At 46.6% G+C, this 16,475-nt stretch overlaps 3 protein-coding genes across 4 annotated transcripts in view; all 3 read right to left on the bottom strand.

Annotated features, from left to right (window-relative positions):
• Window positions 1-2,854, bottom strand: part of rapgefl1 (Rap guanine nucleotide exchange factor (GEF)-like 1) — a 16,417-nt gene extending 13,563 nt beyond the window's left edge. The window contains 5 exon segments of the mRNA XM_068601967.1: window positions 989-1,172; window positions 1,174-1,267; window positions 2,328-2,370; window positions 2,373-2,487; window positions 2,489-2,854. Of these exon segments, the coding sequence (XP_068458068.1) occupies window positions 989-1,172; window positions 1,174-1,267; window positions 2,328-2,370; window positions 2,373-2,487; window positions 2,489-2,530 (478 nt within the window). The 5' untranslated portion in view covers window positions 2,531-2,854.
• A 2,988-nt stretch (window positions 2,855-5,842) lies between these two features.
• Window positions 5,843-12,191, bottom strand: casc3 (casc3 exon junction complex subunit). 2 transcript variants are annotated; one of them, XM_068601890.1, is made up of 12 exons: window positions 11,973-12,191; window positions 11,344-11,368; window positions 11,137-11,192; window positions 10,573-10,911; window positions 10,297-10,445; window positions 10,051-10,221; window positions 9,054-9,916; window positions 7,699-7,872; window positions 7,252-7,350; window positions 6,900-7,066; window positions 6,579-6,813; window positions 5,843-6,325 (listed from the first exon to the last, which is right to left on the bottom strand). In XM_068601890.1, the coding sequence occupies exons 1-11, from the start codon at window positions 12,159-12,161 to the stop codon at window positions 6,670-6,672; spliced, it is 2,376 nt and encodes a 791-aa protein (XP_068457991.1). In that variant the 5' UTR covers window positions 12,162-12,191; the 3' UTR covers window positions 5,843-6,325; window positions 6,579-6,669. The 2 variants fall into 2 exon arrangements, with proteins under 2 accessions (XP_068457991.1, XP_068457992.1); XM_068601891.1 differs by lacking the exon at window positions 5,843-6,325 and having other exon boundaries at window positions 6,719-6,827.
• Window positions 12,192-13,197: 1,006 nt separating this feature from the next.
• Window positions 13,198-16,003, bottom strand: si:dkey-225f5.4 (uncharacterized). Its single transcript, XM_068601896.1, has 9 exons — window positions 15,955-16,003; window positions 15,530-15,614; window positions 15,039-15,153; window positions 14,751-14,908; window positions 14,520-14,662; window positions 14,140-14,317; window positions 13,887-14,026; window positions 13,625-13,787; window positions 13,198-13,324 (listed from the first exon to the last, which is right to left on the bottom strand). Exons 1-9 carry the CDS (start codon window positions 15,969-15,971, stop codon window positions 13,259-13,261), a joined length of 1,065 nt encoding a protein of 354 aa, XP_068457997.1. The 5' UTR covers window positions 15,972-16,003; the 3' UTR covers window positions 13,198-13,258.
• Window positions 16,004-16,475: the final 472 nt, after the last annotated feature.

Raw genomic sequence — 16,475 nt, 5'->3', positions numbered from 1 at the left:
TAAAAAGAGACAAGATTCAATCCACAGATTACTTCATGAGCTGTTGTTATTTCAATGTATATTATTTATATTATTATTATTATTTGTTCTGGTGTTTTGTAGTTGTTTTGTAGTTTCCGTGACCGACAGAAACCTTCTTGGAAATATTGCCCAAAACTGAACAGGAAGTCGGCCATTTTGAATTGAAGGACTCAAGGACGTGGACTAACAGAGCCGGGGCTCGAACCACCGATGCTCTGATTGAGAGACGGGCATGCTAACCACTGAGCCACATGCTAACCACCGAGCCACATGCTAACCACTGAGCCACATGCTAACCACCGAGCCACATGCTAACCACTAAGCACATGCTAACCACTGAGCCACATGCTAACCACATGCTAACCACTGAGCCACATGCTAACCACCGAGCCACATGCTAACGACCGAGCCATATGCTAACCACCGAGGCACATGCTAACAACTGAGCCACATGCTAACCACCGAGCCACATGCTAACCACGAGGCACATGCTAACAACTGAGCACATGCTAACGACCAAGCCACATGCTAACCACCGAGGCACATGCTAACCACCGAGGCACATGATTCCACAGTCGTTCCAATCTTTCTTGCTCTAACTCCTGGTTCTGAATCAGAAGACTCGCTGATAAACAGAGTTTGACTTCATCAAGGCTAAAACCATCAGTCTGTTAGCTTAGCAGCTAATAAACTTTTCCGCTAGGCTGTTAGCTTAGCAGCTATGAGGCAGAGAAGGAAAGTCGGAAAACATTTCTAAAAGCAGAAACAGTTGAGAAGATTTAAACTATTTAGCTGCTGAGATGTTCTTCTAGCTAGCAACAACGACAACGAGCCACAGCCGAGAGTTAGCATGGTGCATGGTGCATGGTTCTTCCTCCTCCTCCTCCTCCTCCTCCTCCTCCTCCTCCTCCCTCATCCTCCTCATCCTCCTCCTCTTCAGTAGTTAGAAACAGCTTTTCTGTCTCACCTGTGCAGAGTCCAGTGCGTTTTCCCGCCGCGCTGTCCAGCAGAGCGAGGGTCAGGTTGGTCCGGCGTGTCGGAGGAAGAGGCGTCCCTCCTCCTCCTCCTCCTCCTCCTCCTCCTCCTCCTCCTCCCTCCATCAGGCTGGCCTCAGAGCTCTGCTCGTCGCTGGACAGAGACGGGCTGCGGACGGTCTCCTCCGGGTCCAAACCCGGAGCCGTTGCCCGGCGGCAGCGGACCGGACCCCGCGGCCGAGGGCCAGGAGGGAGGGTCCTCACTGTCAGGACTGCAGGGGTCAAAGGTCACGCTATCGTCAACGCTTATGATATAGATACACATAGACACATATACACACATACACAAACATACACACACATACACACATATAAACATGGTGGATCAGACGGTCAGCAGCTTTAAGCTGTAATGTTCAGTCTGCACTGTGAGCTGCAGCGAGTCCTGAGAGACTGACTGTGTTTCTCTTTGTGAGGCTGAGCGGCTCGTTGCAGCACCACTGCTCTGAGACACAAACTACACAACAACTACACAACAAGACTTTCACTCAGGCTCAAGTCTGAAAGTCCTCAATGAGCCTGTTGGTGAGGCTACGGAAGCACACGCACCTCCACACACCACTTCAAAGTAAAAGCACCTCCACACAACACTTCAAAGTAAAAGCACCTCCACACACACTTCAAAGTAAAAGCACCTCCACACACCACTTCAAAAGTAAAAGCACCTACATACACCACTTCAAAGTAAAAGCATGTACATGCACCACTTCAAAGTAAAAGCACGTACATACACCACTTCAAAGTAAAAGCACCTCCACACACCACTTCAAAGTAAAAGCACGTTACACACCACTTCAAAGTACAAGCATGTACATACACCATTTCAAAGTAAAAGCACATGCATACACCACTTCAAAGTAAAATCACCTACATACATCACAACATCACCACTTCAAAGTAAAGCACCCTCACACACCACTTCAAATTTCTCCTTGAAGATTAATAAAGTACTTTTCATTCATTCAAGTAAAAGCACCTACATTCACCACTTCAAAGTAAAAGCACCTACATACATCACTTCAAAGTAAAAAGCAGTGTTGTATTTCATTTATGACGTGCATCTTATTTATGTATTTGTATAGGTGTGTGTCTGTATAGGTGTGTGTGTGTGTCTATACATGTGTGTAGATGTGTGTGTGTGTCTGTCTGTACGTCTGTATATACACATTATAAATGTAAAAATACCCATTATATATATATACACACACACACACACACACACACACACACACACACACACACACACACACACACACACACACACACACACACCTGAACACCTCGCGCGGCTGCCCGCTCTCCGGTGACGTCTCCGGAAGAACGGCACGACCCGGGACAGGCTGGCCCTCCTGCGGGACGCCCCCGTGCCGCCGGCCGCCTTGTCCGCCACCCCGCCGACGAAGCCCCCGGCCCGGGTCAGCGCGGTGCTCTGGCTTCTTCAGGAACTTCTCCAGCGGCTTCATGCCCGCCGGCATGGTGTGTGTGCGGGGAAAGACGCTGCTGCAGGGGGCTACATCATCCAGGCCCCGCGGAGGGGAGGGGGAGCGGGCTGTGCGCGGCGGATCTGCGGGGGCAGACCGCCTCAACCCATCTGAGGAGGAGGAGGAGGAGGAGGAAGAGGTGCGAGGTGCGGGAGGAGGAGGAGGTGCGGGGCTCTTCCCTATCTCCGGCTATTAGACCTCCTTTTGCACCAAAAGCAAACGACCCAGGACGGAGGTCGCGCTCCAGCTGCTCCTCTCCCCCGCGTCTCCTCGCTCTGCAGCGGGGCAATACGCGCTCGCTCCCGGGCTGCGGGACGCGGGATGCTGAAAGCCCCGCGCAGCTCTGTTCCTCCCAGGTCGCTCCTGCGCGGTATCAACCGGGACCAGACGGCTCGACGTCGTTACCGGAGTATTATGGGCTGTCTGCTGTCACACCTGAGCGGAGCGCGTGCTGCGTTCAGGTGCTGCCGTTCCTTACAGCGACAGAGGAGCGATTTTACTGCAGAGTCTCTCTCTCTCTCTCTCTCTCTCTCTCTCTCTCTCTCTCTCTCTCTCTCTCTCTCTCTCTCTCTCTCTCTCTCTCTCTCTCTCTCTCTCTCTCTCTCTCTCTCTCTCTCTCTCTCTCTCTCTCTCTCTCTCTCTCTCTCTCTCTCTCTCTGATAATTAGAGCAATAACTCCTCCCCCTCCTCCTCTTTTCTTAACTGCTGCAGCTGCGCGCTCTCGCCACACGGCCGCGCGCATTAACCTCCAGCTGGAAAATTGATGGTAATGAAAAAATCCCTGACGACAAGGAAGTAGTACTAGTATGAGTACTAGCATCAGGAAGTATGACTACTAGTATCAGGAAGTATGAGTACTAGTATCAGGAAGTATGAATACATGCATCAGGAAGTTTTAGTACAATCAGCAGTACTTTGTTTACACACTGCAGGCTGACAGTAGTATTCATTATGATGATGAATGAAGATTGTTGGAGATGTTTGTCTGTACGTGTGTATAAGTGTGTGTAGGTATGTAGGTGTGTGTATAAGTGTGTGTAGGTGTGTGTGTGTCTCAACATCAACATGGAAACAGCAGCTGGTTCATCTGGTGTCACACACACACACACTCACACACACACTCACACACACACTCACATTCACACTCTCTCTCTCTAAGGTTTCCTGGGTTCTTGTCCAACGCTTCAATGAACAACATCCGGGTCCAGAGAGAGAGAGAGAGAGTGTGTGTGTGTGTGTGTGTGTGTGTGTGTGTGTGTGTGTGTGTGTGTGTGCATGTGTGTGTACGTGAGAGAGTGTGTGTGTGTGTGTGTGTACGTGAGAGAGTGTGTGTGTGTACGTGAGAGAGTGTGTGTGTGTGCGTGTGTGAGATGTTTTATGCTGAAAGGTTTGTTTAATAAAACAAATCAATAAAATTAAAAAAAAACTAATAAAGAGAAAGAATGAGGAAATAATTTAAATGGAGCCAGAGCCGTGACATCATCGTTAACGAGCCAATCAGAAGGAAGGATGCTCTTCACATCATCAACAAAAAAAAACGTTCAATAAAGTTTTGAGTTGAAAGAACAAAACCAAACGAGCCGTTGCAGCCGCCCATGAATATTCATGAGGAGCGGCTCATGAATATTCATGTCAGGAGAGACCAGATGAACACTTGTTGAGTTTTCATGAAACTTTATTGATCTGAGCGACAGAAACTAAACACCTTCATCATCACCATGGTAACGGTCCGGACGAGTAAATGAAGGAGAGAAGAAGAAAAGCGAAACGTTTATTACAGAAATAATAAAATAAAAACAAAAGGACCTGGAAACTCCGACAGGAGCCAATGGGAGAGCGCTGTCACAAGCCCCGCCCCCAACACGCCTCATGGGGTCAAACGACCTTTTGACCTCTGAGGAAAAAACTGATTTACAGGATTAAAGTAAATTTACAAACAAAACACTGATGTGAAAGTATGAAGTTCTAAAGTCACACATTTATATATAAAACTAAACTTTAACCTCGAGACCTTCAGCTCAGGAACAAAGAAACCTGGAACGTCCTGCTGCCTTTGAACTCAACACTTCTGTTACATCTTCTCATATTAACATCTGGACTTTGTTCCATAAACTTCTGTTTCATCAGGACGAGACAGGAAGTCGTCACGTTCACAAAATAAAAGAATAAAAATAAACAAAACGTCTTTTAATGCAGCGTTCAACATTCTGAAAATTAATAAACGTTTTCTCCATTTCATCTGCAGCTGACAAGGGGGCGGAGCTTCAAGAGCCGACGACGGAAGCCCAGAGGGACAAATGAAGGAACGAGCAACAAGATGAACATTATTATTAATATTATTGTGTTAGCAGGTTTCACTTCAGCCTCTAGTGGCCAGAAAGAGAATCACAACACAAACGTTATCTTCATATTATTTGATATCTATATCTATATCTATAGATATAGATCTATATCTATATCTATAGATCTATATCTATATCTATAGATATAGATCTATATCTATATATATATATACATATATAGTATATAATATACATATAGATACATATATAGTATATAATATACATATAGATACATATATAGTATATAATATACATATAGATACATATATAGTATATAATATACATATAGATACATATATAGTATATAATATACATATACATATATATATATATATATATATTATATATATGTATGTATATATATTATATACATGTATATATATTATATACATGTATATATATTATATACATGTATATATATTATATACATGTATAATATGTAATATGTATATGTATATACATATACATATACATATATATATACATACATATATATACATACATACATATATATATACATACATATATATACATATATATATATATATACACACACATACATATGTATGTATATATATATATTTAATTAATGGCAATTCATTCTAGATTCATTAATTATTTAAATGAGGAAATTAAAAGTAAATAGTCGTTATGAATGACGGATTATTAAAATATATTCTGGAGAAACGTCTTCATGAGTTCCGAGACGCTGCGCTGTGATTGGTCCATCAGCCGTTTACAACAACAACAACTTGTTGTTGACAGACTTCTGTTTGTCGTTCAGTCTGGACCTCCCAGGAGCTACCAGCTAATGCTAACAGCTAATACTCGCAGCTAATGCCAGCAGCTAATGCTAGCAGCTAATGCTAGCGCTAACACTTTTTACAGTTTGTGTAATTTTAGATTTTTATAATATCAGAGGATATACAAGTTTTATTATTATTATAAATGTATGACTTTAAAATGATGGATTAACTTGTTTATTTCTTCCTTTACCACTTTAACGTTCTCTAACGTTCCTTCATGTTCTTTAACGTCTTCCAAACAAACTCAACGTTTCAAACCGCCACAAGAGGAAAAGAAGAGTGAAGCGTTACAACGAGAACATGAACATCAACGTGTTCTCTTCTTCTGGATGTTTACCGACCGAAGAGGAACCCGTCTGTCTGCGGGAGGGATCCCTCAGTAAAGGTTCCCCAGGTTCTGCATTCAAACTGTTCACACGCAAACGTCCGGTTTCTGTTTTAATGTGAAAATAAAGAAGGTCCTGTTCCTCTGAGGGAACATGACGACAGAACCACAACAAGACGTTCTAGAAGCTCCCGAGGGTTCTACAGCTCACGTTCCTCAAAGACACGTCGGTGGGAGAACCGCAGAACCTCGCTGCTGCTGCCGGTCCAACAAGAGAGAAGTTCCACCAGCGAAGCCGTTCGTCCTGACACCGACCCTGTGGAGCACAGCCACCATCTTGTTTCACTCAGCCGCCATCTTGTTTTTGTTTAGAGGACAAATACTACATGTACCTGAGAGCGAGTAGTACAAATACTACATTTACCTGAGAGCTAGAAGTACAAAGTACCCGAGAGGTAGAGGTATAAAGTACATGTTCCTGAGAGATAGTAGTATAACGTACTACTAGTACCTGAGAGCTAGTACTATAAAGTACTACAAGTACCTGATCAACCGGTGTCTGGTCTCACCTGTGGGCGTCGGTTCGGGCAAGGCAGAGTGGCGGGTGGAGGGGGCGGGGCTGGGGGCGGGGTCTCTCAGGGGGCGGGGCAGGGGGCGGGGTCACTCTGAGACGAAGTGCAGCTCCGGCGGCGGCTTCACGGTGACGGGCTGCGAGGTGCGGCGCGGCGGGGACGGCTTGGGCTGCGCCTGCTGCTGCACGGTGTCGTAGTACGTCACGCCGCCGTACGTCACCTGCGCCTGCGCCTGAGTCAAAAGAACTTTATGGACAACCATCAGGACGACGACAACAACGACAACAACAACAGCACCGCCGCGGCGGAGAGGCGTACCTGCGGCGTCGGGTACATGGTCGGGTACGGGAAGGTCATGACCCCCGGCGGCGGGTAGAAGGGCGGCGGCAGCAGCTGCTGCGGTTGCCCCGGAGACAGAGGGACGGGCGGGCCCCCGTAGAGGGCGGGGCTAGAGATCGGGCCGCCCGATTGGTGGGGATGGAGACCTGAGGAGGAAGAGGAGGAATTATGTAAATGAGTATAAAGTACGACATCTACCTCTGAGAGGTAGTAGTATAAAGTACGACATGTACCTGAGAGGTAGTAGTATAAAGTACGACATCTACCTCTGAGAGGTAGTAGTATAAAGTACGACATGTACCTCTGAGAGGTAGTAGTATAAAGTACTCACCTGGGTGGGGCAGGTGCATCTCAGGCTGGACCAGCATGCCTTGCGGCGGGATGGGGGCGGGGCCGTCTCCGTGAGCGTAGATGGGTCCCTGGTACGACACTGAGAGACGCTTCATAAGTACTACACTCTAAAGTATTAAAGAACTCAAAGTATTTCGTCCCAACACTGAGGGAAACATTCGGTCCTTCATTCATGAACGTGTGAACATTCTGATCCTCTCGTCTCAACGATGCTCCCTGAACGCACCGCAGCGCTCTGCTGCCACCTGTTTCTGAGGAGGAAGTACTACGCTGAGGAGGAAGTACTACGCTGAGGAGGAAGTACTACGCTGAGGAGGAAGTACTGTCTGTCTGTCTGTCTGTCTGTCTGTCTGTCTGTCTGTCTGTCTGTCTGTCTGTCTGTCTGTCTGTCTGTCTGTCTGTGTGTGTGTGTGTGTGTATGTCTTACTGGGCTCGTAATAGTGTCCCTCCATCACTCCGAGGTGAATGGGCGGAGCCGGCTCTGGCCCCGCCCTCTGGCGTTGGGACGAATAGCGTTTGGCTCGATTGGAGCCGACACCCATCTCCTCCATGTTGGGGAACTGCGGTGGCGAGGCGGGGAGGTGCAGGCTGCCGGGGAGGCCTGGGGACAACACGCGTGTGTATGTTCATTTATAACACGGGACAGGAAATCTAGCATGCTTATTGGTTGAGAGTGAGTCACAGGGTGTACTATATGAAGCCATAATGTACTGCATGGAGCTATAATGTACTACATGGAGCCATAATGTACTGCATGGAGCCATAATGTACTGTATGGAGCCATAATGTACTACATGGAGCCATAATGTACTACATGGAGCCATAATGTACTGTATGGAGCCATAATGTACTGCATGGAGCCATAATGTACTGCATGGAGCCATAATGTACTGCATGGAGCCATAATGTACTGCATGGAGCCATAATGTACTGCATGGAGCCATAATGTACTACATGGAGCCATAATGTACTACATGGAGCCATAATGTACTACATGGAGCCATAATGTACTGTATGGAGCCATAATGTACTGTATGGAGCCATAATGTACTACATGGAGCCATAATGTACTACATGGAGCCATAATGTACTACATGGAGCCATAATGTACTACATGGAGCCATAATGTACTGTATTGAGCCATAATGTACTGCATGGAGCCATAATGTACTGTATGGAGCCATAATGTACTACATGGAGCCATAATGTACTGTATTGAGCCATAATGTACTGCATGGAGCCATAATGTACTGCATGGAGCCATAATGTACTGTATTGAGCCATAATGTACTACATGGAGCCATAATGTACTGCATGGAGCCATAATGTACTGTATTGAGCCATAATGTACTACATGGAGCCATAATGTACTGTATTGAGCCATAATGTACTACATGGAGCCATAATGTACTGTATTGAGCCATAATGTACTACATGGAGCCATAATGTACTGTATTGAGCCATAATGTACTACATGGAGCCATAATGTACTGTATTGAGCCATAATGTACTACATGGAGCCATAATGTACTGTATTGAGCCATAATGTACTGTATGGAGCCATAATGTACTGTATTGAGCCATAATGTACTGTATTGAGCCATAATGTACTGTATTGAGCCATAATGTACTGCATGGAGCCATAATGTACTGCATGGAGCCATAATGTACTGCATGGAGCCATTATGTACTGTATACATACACACATATATTATATATAAATAACTATCAAATATATATTTCTTCTTTAATGTTTGAGGATGATGAAGATGAAGGACTCACCTCTCATCTCAGACCTGAAGTAGGACGTTGGACTCGGACTCCAGTTCTGTCCGGCCAGACTGAGTCGAGCCACGTCCTGGTCCAGCTGCTCCAGCGCTGCTGCTGCTGCTGCTGCTGCTGCTGCTGCTGCTGCTGCTCCTCCTCCTCCTCCTCCTCCACCTCCTCCACCTCCGTCCCCCCAGCTCTTCCCACCTACCCCGCTAGGGGCGGGCGTGGCGGGCTCCTCCACCGAGGCCTGCTTGCTGCCCAGGTCCGCTGGCCGGGATCGAGTCCTGCGAGCGAGAGCGTACGACTTGCGCTCCACCGGCCGCTCGGCGGGAGGAGATGCCTCCCGATTGGTCGACTGAAGGGCGGGGTCAGAGGAAGCGGCCAATCCTGACGCGGCCCTGTCACCGCCCCCCCGCTGGTCCTGCTGCCGCTTCGGCGGTGAGGCGGATCGGTACCCGCCCGGCTGCGACGACGCCGGCGCTCCGACGCTCGGGTCCTGATCCCGAACGTCCTCGATGACCACGCAGGGGCCGCGACCCCCGCTGCGGCCCGGGGCCCGCACTGCCACGCCCCTGGAGGCCACGCCTCTGAAGGCTACGCCCCCCGAGGGGTCGCACGCAGCTTTGGGGCCGTGCCGCTCTCGGGGCACCGGGGGCGCGCTCGATTCGTTGTTCCTGTATGAGGGCGGGCGGCTGCGGGGCGGCGCCCGGGAAGGGTGTGGGGAGGGGCACGACAAGGAGGGGTGTAGGGACGAGGGAGGAGCTGCTCGGTTCGGTCCTCCCCCTCCTCCTCCTCCTCCTCCTCCCTGCCAGGACCGGACCGGACGCTCTCCTCCGTCTCTCCACCGCTTGTCTCTGCCGGGAGACGAACTTTGTCTGCAAGGAAACAGACGTTCAGGTCAGAAGCCCCACGGTCCCTGAACGCGCCGCGTGACATTTTGTTCTCGTTTAGCTGGTTCTGTTAGAACCTCGCGGTGCGTTCACTGGCCCCCGGCCGCCCTCCCGCTCACCTGGGCCGGCGCTGGCGGTGCACACGCTCGGCGGCTCCCCCGTTGCGGATGTCGTAGCCGTAGACGGCGATGAGCTCCTCGCGGCTCTTGGGTGCCTGCTCCTCCTCTCTGAAGCGGTCGTGGTCCCAGCGGCCCTCGTCCTTCCACAGCTTCCTGTTGCGGCCTTTGGGTCTGTGGGAGGCGGGGTTACGCGTTGTGAGGAGAGCTCAATGCAGTAAACAACAACAGCAGCAGCAGCAGACGCACCTCTCCTCCTCCTGGGCGTGGCCTCTCACGTCGTGCTCAAAGAACAAACCCTTCCTCGGGATGTAGGCCGGGTTCTTACGGTCCTCGTCATCGTCGAGCTTCTGACCCGGTTCCCCAGCTGGGTTCTTCTCAGGGTCGTCTGTCGACTCCTGAGGAGAGGGAGGAGGTGAGGGGGCGGAGAGGGGGGTGAGGTGGGAGGAGGTGTTACTTTCACTACAGTCTTCATTACAGTATGTTTTAGTCTTCAGCACAGTATTTATTAGTATTTATTCTCACCTGCCCGTCTCCACTCTGTCGTTCTCCAGACAGGTTCTCCTTCTCCTCAGCCCTGTTCTCCTCTTTAGAGCGTCCTCCTTCCTCCTCCTGCGCCTCCTTCTCTTCTTCCTCCTCCTCTTCCTCCTGCTGCTGCTGCTGCTGCTGCTGCTGCTGCTGCTGCTGCCGCTGCCGCTGCTCCTCCTCTTGCCCCTCCTCTGGTTCCTCCTCCTTTTCCACCTCTACCTCCTCCTGCACCTCCTGCTCCTCCTCCTGCTGCTGGGCGGCTGCAGGAGGCTCAGCCTCGCTTGCGGCTGCTGGAGCTTCTTCATCGCTGAACTGCTCCGCCTCCTCTTCAGCTCCCTGAGGAGGAAGAAGAGGAACACTGTGGAACTAGTAGTTCAACAGAGTACTAATATACAACAGAGTACTAGTAGTTCAACAGAGTACTAATATACAACAGAGTACTAGTAGTTCAACAGAGTACTAATATACAACAGAGTACTAGTAGTTCAACAGAGTACTAATATACAACAGGAACCAAGTGAAACCTATAGATCTGCAGGAGAACCAGTAGAACCAGCTCACCTCTGAATGGGAGCCGTTCTCTTCTGGGTCGGCGCTGTCGTAGTCAGAGAGAACCGCTGCACAGAACAAAGTCATGTGACACAACATCAATAATTATATCATAATGATAACACTAATATATATAATAAAATATATTAGAATAATAACAATAACATATATCATAATCTAATGATCACAGTAATATATGATGTCATAATAGGTGCTCACCTTCTCCCACTCCGTCTTCACTCTCCTGCAGAAACACACCAGTCAGAGTATCCATCACAACGTTCATGTTTACAGGAAGCTTTCATATACAGGAATGTACACATGTGAATGTATACGCACCCTGAAACAGTACTATGGAACACAGTACTATGTGCCAGAGAACTGTGTTTCAGAATACTACGATACACACGAGTACTCTGAAACACAGTACTATGACACAGAGTACTGTGTTTGTTGAGGGTTGTGTTAGAACCTGTTGACCCGTTGCCGGGTCAACAGGTTCTAACTGGCGGCTTTTCGTCTCCGGTAAACTGTGACGCTCAACTGTTGACATTAAAACCGACATATTATATGTACACATATGTATATATATTATGCATTTATACACAGTTTGCTGGTAAAAGTTTTCATGTTCAAACATATGTGTTTCCTTCCAGCTGAAAGAACTTTTGGTGTCTGAAGCTTCACCGACAACAATAAAGCCAAGAAGAAGAAGCCGACAACATTAAACCGCAGAAGAAGAGCAAGTTGTAACACCCCCCCCCCCCCTCTCTCTCTCTCTTCCCAGCAGCCTAACCCCGGGAGATGGAGCCGTCAGCCCGGCGAGCTAACGGCAGCTAGCTACTCACACACTCGGACTCCGCCTTGACTTTGGGCTCCACCCGGGCCGCGGTCTCCTCCGGTGGGTCCGGGTCCTTCACGCGGCTCTTGCTGGTCGGGGACCCGGACCTCCCGCTGTCCGAACCCGAGCCGGACTCATCGTCGTCGTCCTCGCTGTCTTGGGACGCGCGCCTCCTCCTTCGCCGCCGGTCCGCCATCTTAGGTCTCGAATGGTTGGACACCGGAAACGAGCGAGGGATTGTGGGTAGGTGAGTTCTTCTTCTCTGGACTGTTAAGATCGTCACCCGAGGTCTTATTTTGTCTCTGCTGCCACCTGCTGGAGGTTATTATGAGCTATACATAGATATGAATCTATGCGGCATTTATAAATACAATATACAAAATACACAATATATGCAAAAACGTAATTGATAGAAGTATTCACATCCTTTACTGCAGTCAAAGTAATTATACCGCCACAAGTATCAGAGTACAATCATCTTAATAAAGTTACAGTAAAATCATTGATTAGATATTGATCAGTAAAATGTTTCTGCTGCATTGTGTACAACTCCTTTGTATCACATTATATACTCACATTATACATTTATATAATATTGTATACACTTACAATATACATTTATATCATATTCTATATATTTATATCATATTCTATACACTAACAATATACATTCATATCCTATTCTATATATTCTATAATATTAGAAAAGGGTTATTAGTATTATAACATGTTCCTCTGTTCAGAATCAGTTATTTTTATAACAGGACATAACTCTATAAACTAATTTAACTCATGCCGCTCTTCATCAATGGATCTCTGAGGAAGGTTAGCCGACCCAGCTAACATAAGTTAGCCTGTCCAGCTAATGTAAGTTAGCCTGTCCAGCTAATGTAAGTTAGCCTGTCCAGCTAATGTAAGTTAGCCTATCCAGCTAAGGTAAGTTTAACTTACATTAAACATGAAGCTAATAGCCAACAATCCAGTGCGGCGCCTCGCTCTCGTGAGATCATGGTTGACCGTGTGCATGACTTCAGAGCAAGTCAGACACAAAACTACCCAGCATGCATTGCACACCGATCCCTGTCGATTGATTCTGATCAGAACTGGTTAGTCTACAACAAACCTAACATCTTAATATTGTGTCAGAGGAAACAGTGGCTGCAGCTTTTCAAAATAAAAGCCTCACAGAGTTAGTACGTATAAGAATTCACATTGCATTTCTTTCTTTCTTGGTGGAAAACATTTATTTATATATTGTTGTATGAACAGAGGAGGAAGAGGAGGAGGGGTCTGTCAGACCAGAGGACTGCTGCTGAGGAACACCAGCCAATCAGTGAGGCTGAGATCAGACCTGAGAGGCTGAGACACGCACGCACGCGCACACACACAAATACACACACACACACACACACACACACACAGTGAGAGAGCATTCTCCATCAGCTGGTAAACTTCATAACATACAAACTACAAGTACTTTATATACATACTGTACATACAGTATGTATACTGGTACACATAGTGTGGTGCTGGTACATCCTGTCTTCAATGGATGCTTCTATTTATTCTAAGATCCTTGTCATTCTGCAGGACGAGGACGTCGTAGTACTTTCACAGTGTCTGTTGTACTTGTACATCGTGGTACTCCGTGTACTGTACCTGCAGCCCGGACGTGTCCAGAGGTCGTCCGTCTCTGAGCGCTGACAGCAGCCGGGCCGGCCCGCTGCCGGGGTACCCGTCGTCCACCTGCAGGTGGAACACCAGCAGCGCCGACTTCAGGTACACTAGCCGGCGCCCTGCGGGACGCCAGTCTATAGCGAAGCTAAGGATGGGGGGGGGCAGAGGTCATTATCCCACCGGGGCCTCGGCCATCACGCCCCTGATCCAAAGGGATCTTTAACCCAACAGGAAGTGCTTTTACCTGGATCTCAGTCTCTGGATCTCAGACAGCAGCTGGAACTGACTCAGGTAACGCTGCATCACCTCCAGCAGGGCGGCGCTCAGCTCAGACAGACGGCCCGACAGGCCGTCCTCCACCAGACCGGCAGGGCCCGCCCTCACCTGCACAGACACACTGTCGCTTTAAGAAGACCGACCAATCAGCAGAGACACACTGTCGCTTTATGAAGGCCGACCAATCAGCAGACAGGAGAACGAGTGAATGAGGAAGTGACCTGCAGTGTGAAGCGGTCGTCATGGCTCCAGGTGACAGCCAGCTTCAGTAGTTCCGGCTCATTGGATGACATGTCGGAAGAGGGGCGTGGCCTGAGCTCCAGACAGAGCTCTGATTGGTTGCAGGACAGCAGGTTGATTTGCATGACGTCCTGTAGGGAAGAGACATACACCTGCAGCCTGACAGGTGACAGGGAGTAGGTGTGAGATATATATATCTATATAGATATTGATCTATATATATATATATATATATATATATATATATATATATATATATATATATATATATATATATATATATATATATATATATATATATATATAGTTAGTGACCAATCAGAACGACTAATCGACGGCCGTGTGACCAATGACCACTTACTCATCTCTGATTTGCTGACAGCTGGTCAGCTGACAGAGCACAGTCTCTGACTCTGCTCTCAGCTGGTTCAGCTGATAGTCACATAATTGCAATGCATTCTGGGCCTTCTGCAGAGACTCCTCCAGCTGTTCATACTGCTGCTTCTGAAGGAGACAAGGAGAGGAACAAAGGAGATGGAGAGGAGACATATGTGTCAGCTTCTGTGTGTGTGTGTGTGTGTGTGTGTGTCACCTTGCTCTCCAGCTGTTCTATCAGCTGTGTGAGTGTGTGTCTTCTGCTGTGTATTTGTTGGACTTTGTCCTCCAGAGATCTGAGCAGAGTCTCCGTCTCCTCCGTCCTCGACCTGCTGTCTCCTTTCAGAGACTTCCACCTGCTGCCGGCCCCGCCCCCTGGAGAGAGACAGGAAACAGTTATAAATATACTATAAACGATTAGTCGTAGAACTGTGTGTCCTGTGTAGTGTGTAGTGGGTGCAGTGTGTGTACTGTGTATTGTGTGTACTGTGTGTTGTGTGTGTACCAGGATGGGCAGGGCAGGGTTGCATCAGCAGTTGCTGGGCAGACTCCAGCAGTGACATCATGGAGTCCAGAACAAACAGCTGACGACCTAGAACCTTCTGCACCCGCCTGCTGTCCTGCAGGCACACACCCACACACACACATATATATTATCTATATCTATCGATCGATCGATCGATCGATATCTATCTATCTATCTCTATATCTATATATCTATATATATACACATATCTATATATAGAGGGATATAGATATACATATATATATATATATATATATATATATATATATATATATATATGTATATCTATATATCTATATATATATATATATATATATATATATATGTATATCTATATATCTATATATATAAATATATCTATATATATAAAAAAAACTTTCCTACGACACTTTCCCTTGTAACAGAGTATAGTTACGCCGTGACGTTACTACTTTTAAAGAAGTACAGCAGCACATGGAAGTACAACAGACCGTCAGGTGGAGGAGCATCCTGGCTGCTTCCGGTTCTGAGTCTCTGCAGGAACCCAAGAGTACCGGATCACAGCGCTGCAGAACCCTAAACACAGTACAGGGACTCAGCTACTGCTGATGAGGCAGGGCACGTAGTACTGTACTACATCTCAGAGCTACAGGTAATACTGTACGACATCAGTAGTGTAACCAGGTGGAACTAGTCAGTAGGGATTCCGTCGGAAGGTTTATAGTGTACACGCAGTACTTTTTAATATACTAAGTAGCAGCCGTTAGCTTCAGCTAACGCGAGCTTAACCTACATCGGTTAAAACATTAAAACACAACATGGACGTTTCACAAAAAGTCAATTTTGTCTCTGAAGAATATTGAAACGTTTAAAAGAAAAACAAAGCGTTAATGTTTATTAAACGTTAAAGACTTACGCTCGAGCTTCAGCCATTTCTGTTTTCAAATACCCGCGGCACCACGAGCGCTCTGATTGGCCCGTTGACAGTGACGTCACAGCACGTTAAACCAATCCTGTTGAAAAATCTTTATTGACAATTTCGTCATTCACAGTGACGTTGCGTGAAAACAAATGGAGCGTCAGCGTCAACTGTGACAAAGACCTTTCGTATTATTCTTTATTAAATACACATTTGACGACTTTCAAAATCCTACATTCACAAACAAATAAATTACAAAGAATTATTGTTTTTTTAATTATTATTTGTATATATATATATATATATATATATATATATATATATATATATATATGTAGATACAAATATATATATATATATATATATATATATATATATATATATATATATATATATATATATATATATATATATATTTGTATCTATATATATATAATGTTATGTAGAGGTTATAAAACATGTATATGATATATAACAGTATATACAACATGAATATGAGATTTAACCTGTATATTGTT

The sequence above is a fragment of the Clinocottus analis genome, unplaced genomic scaffold (genome assembly GCF_023055335.1).
Source record: "Clinocottus analis isolate CAN_PGR_092001 unplaced genomic scaffold, fCliAna1.0.p SCAF_56, whole genome shotgun sequence".
Classification (NCBI taxonomy): domain Eukaryota; kingdom Metazoa; phylum Chordata; class Actinopteri; order Perciformes; family Cottidae; genus Clinocottus; species Clinocottus analis.
This window is presented reverse-complemented; position numbering and strand designations above follow the sequence as displayed.

Coding starts and splice junctions, on each gene's coding strand:
- casc3 (XM_068601890.1), bottom strand. CDS start 12,161: ATGGCGGACCGGCGGCGAAGGAGGAGGCGCGCGTCCCAAGACAGCGAG. Junction 10,912..11,136: donor AGAACGGCTCCCATTCAGAG/GTGAGCTGGTTC, acceptor CTTCCTCCTCAG/GGAGCTGAAGAGGAGGCGGA. Junction 7,351..7,698: donor GGGACACTATTACGAGCCCA/GTAAGACATACA, acceptor AGCGTCTCTCAG/TGTCGTACCAGGGACCCATC.
- si:dkey-225f5.4 (XM_068601896.1), bottom strand. Junction 14,318..14,519: donor TGTCAGCAAATCAGAGATGA/GTAAGTGGTCAT, acceptor GTCACCTGTCAG/GCTGCAGGTGTATGTCTCTT. Junction 13,325..13,624: donor TGGACACGTCCGGGCTGCAG/GTACAGTACACG, acceptor TGCGTGTCTCAG/CCTCTCAGGTCTGATCTCAG.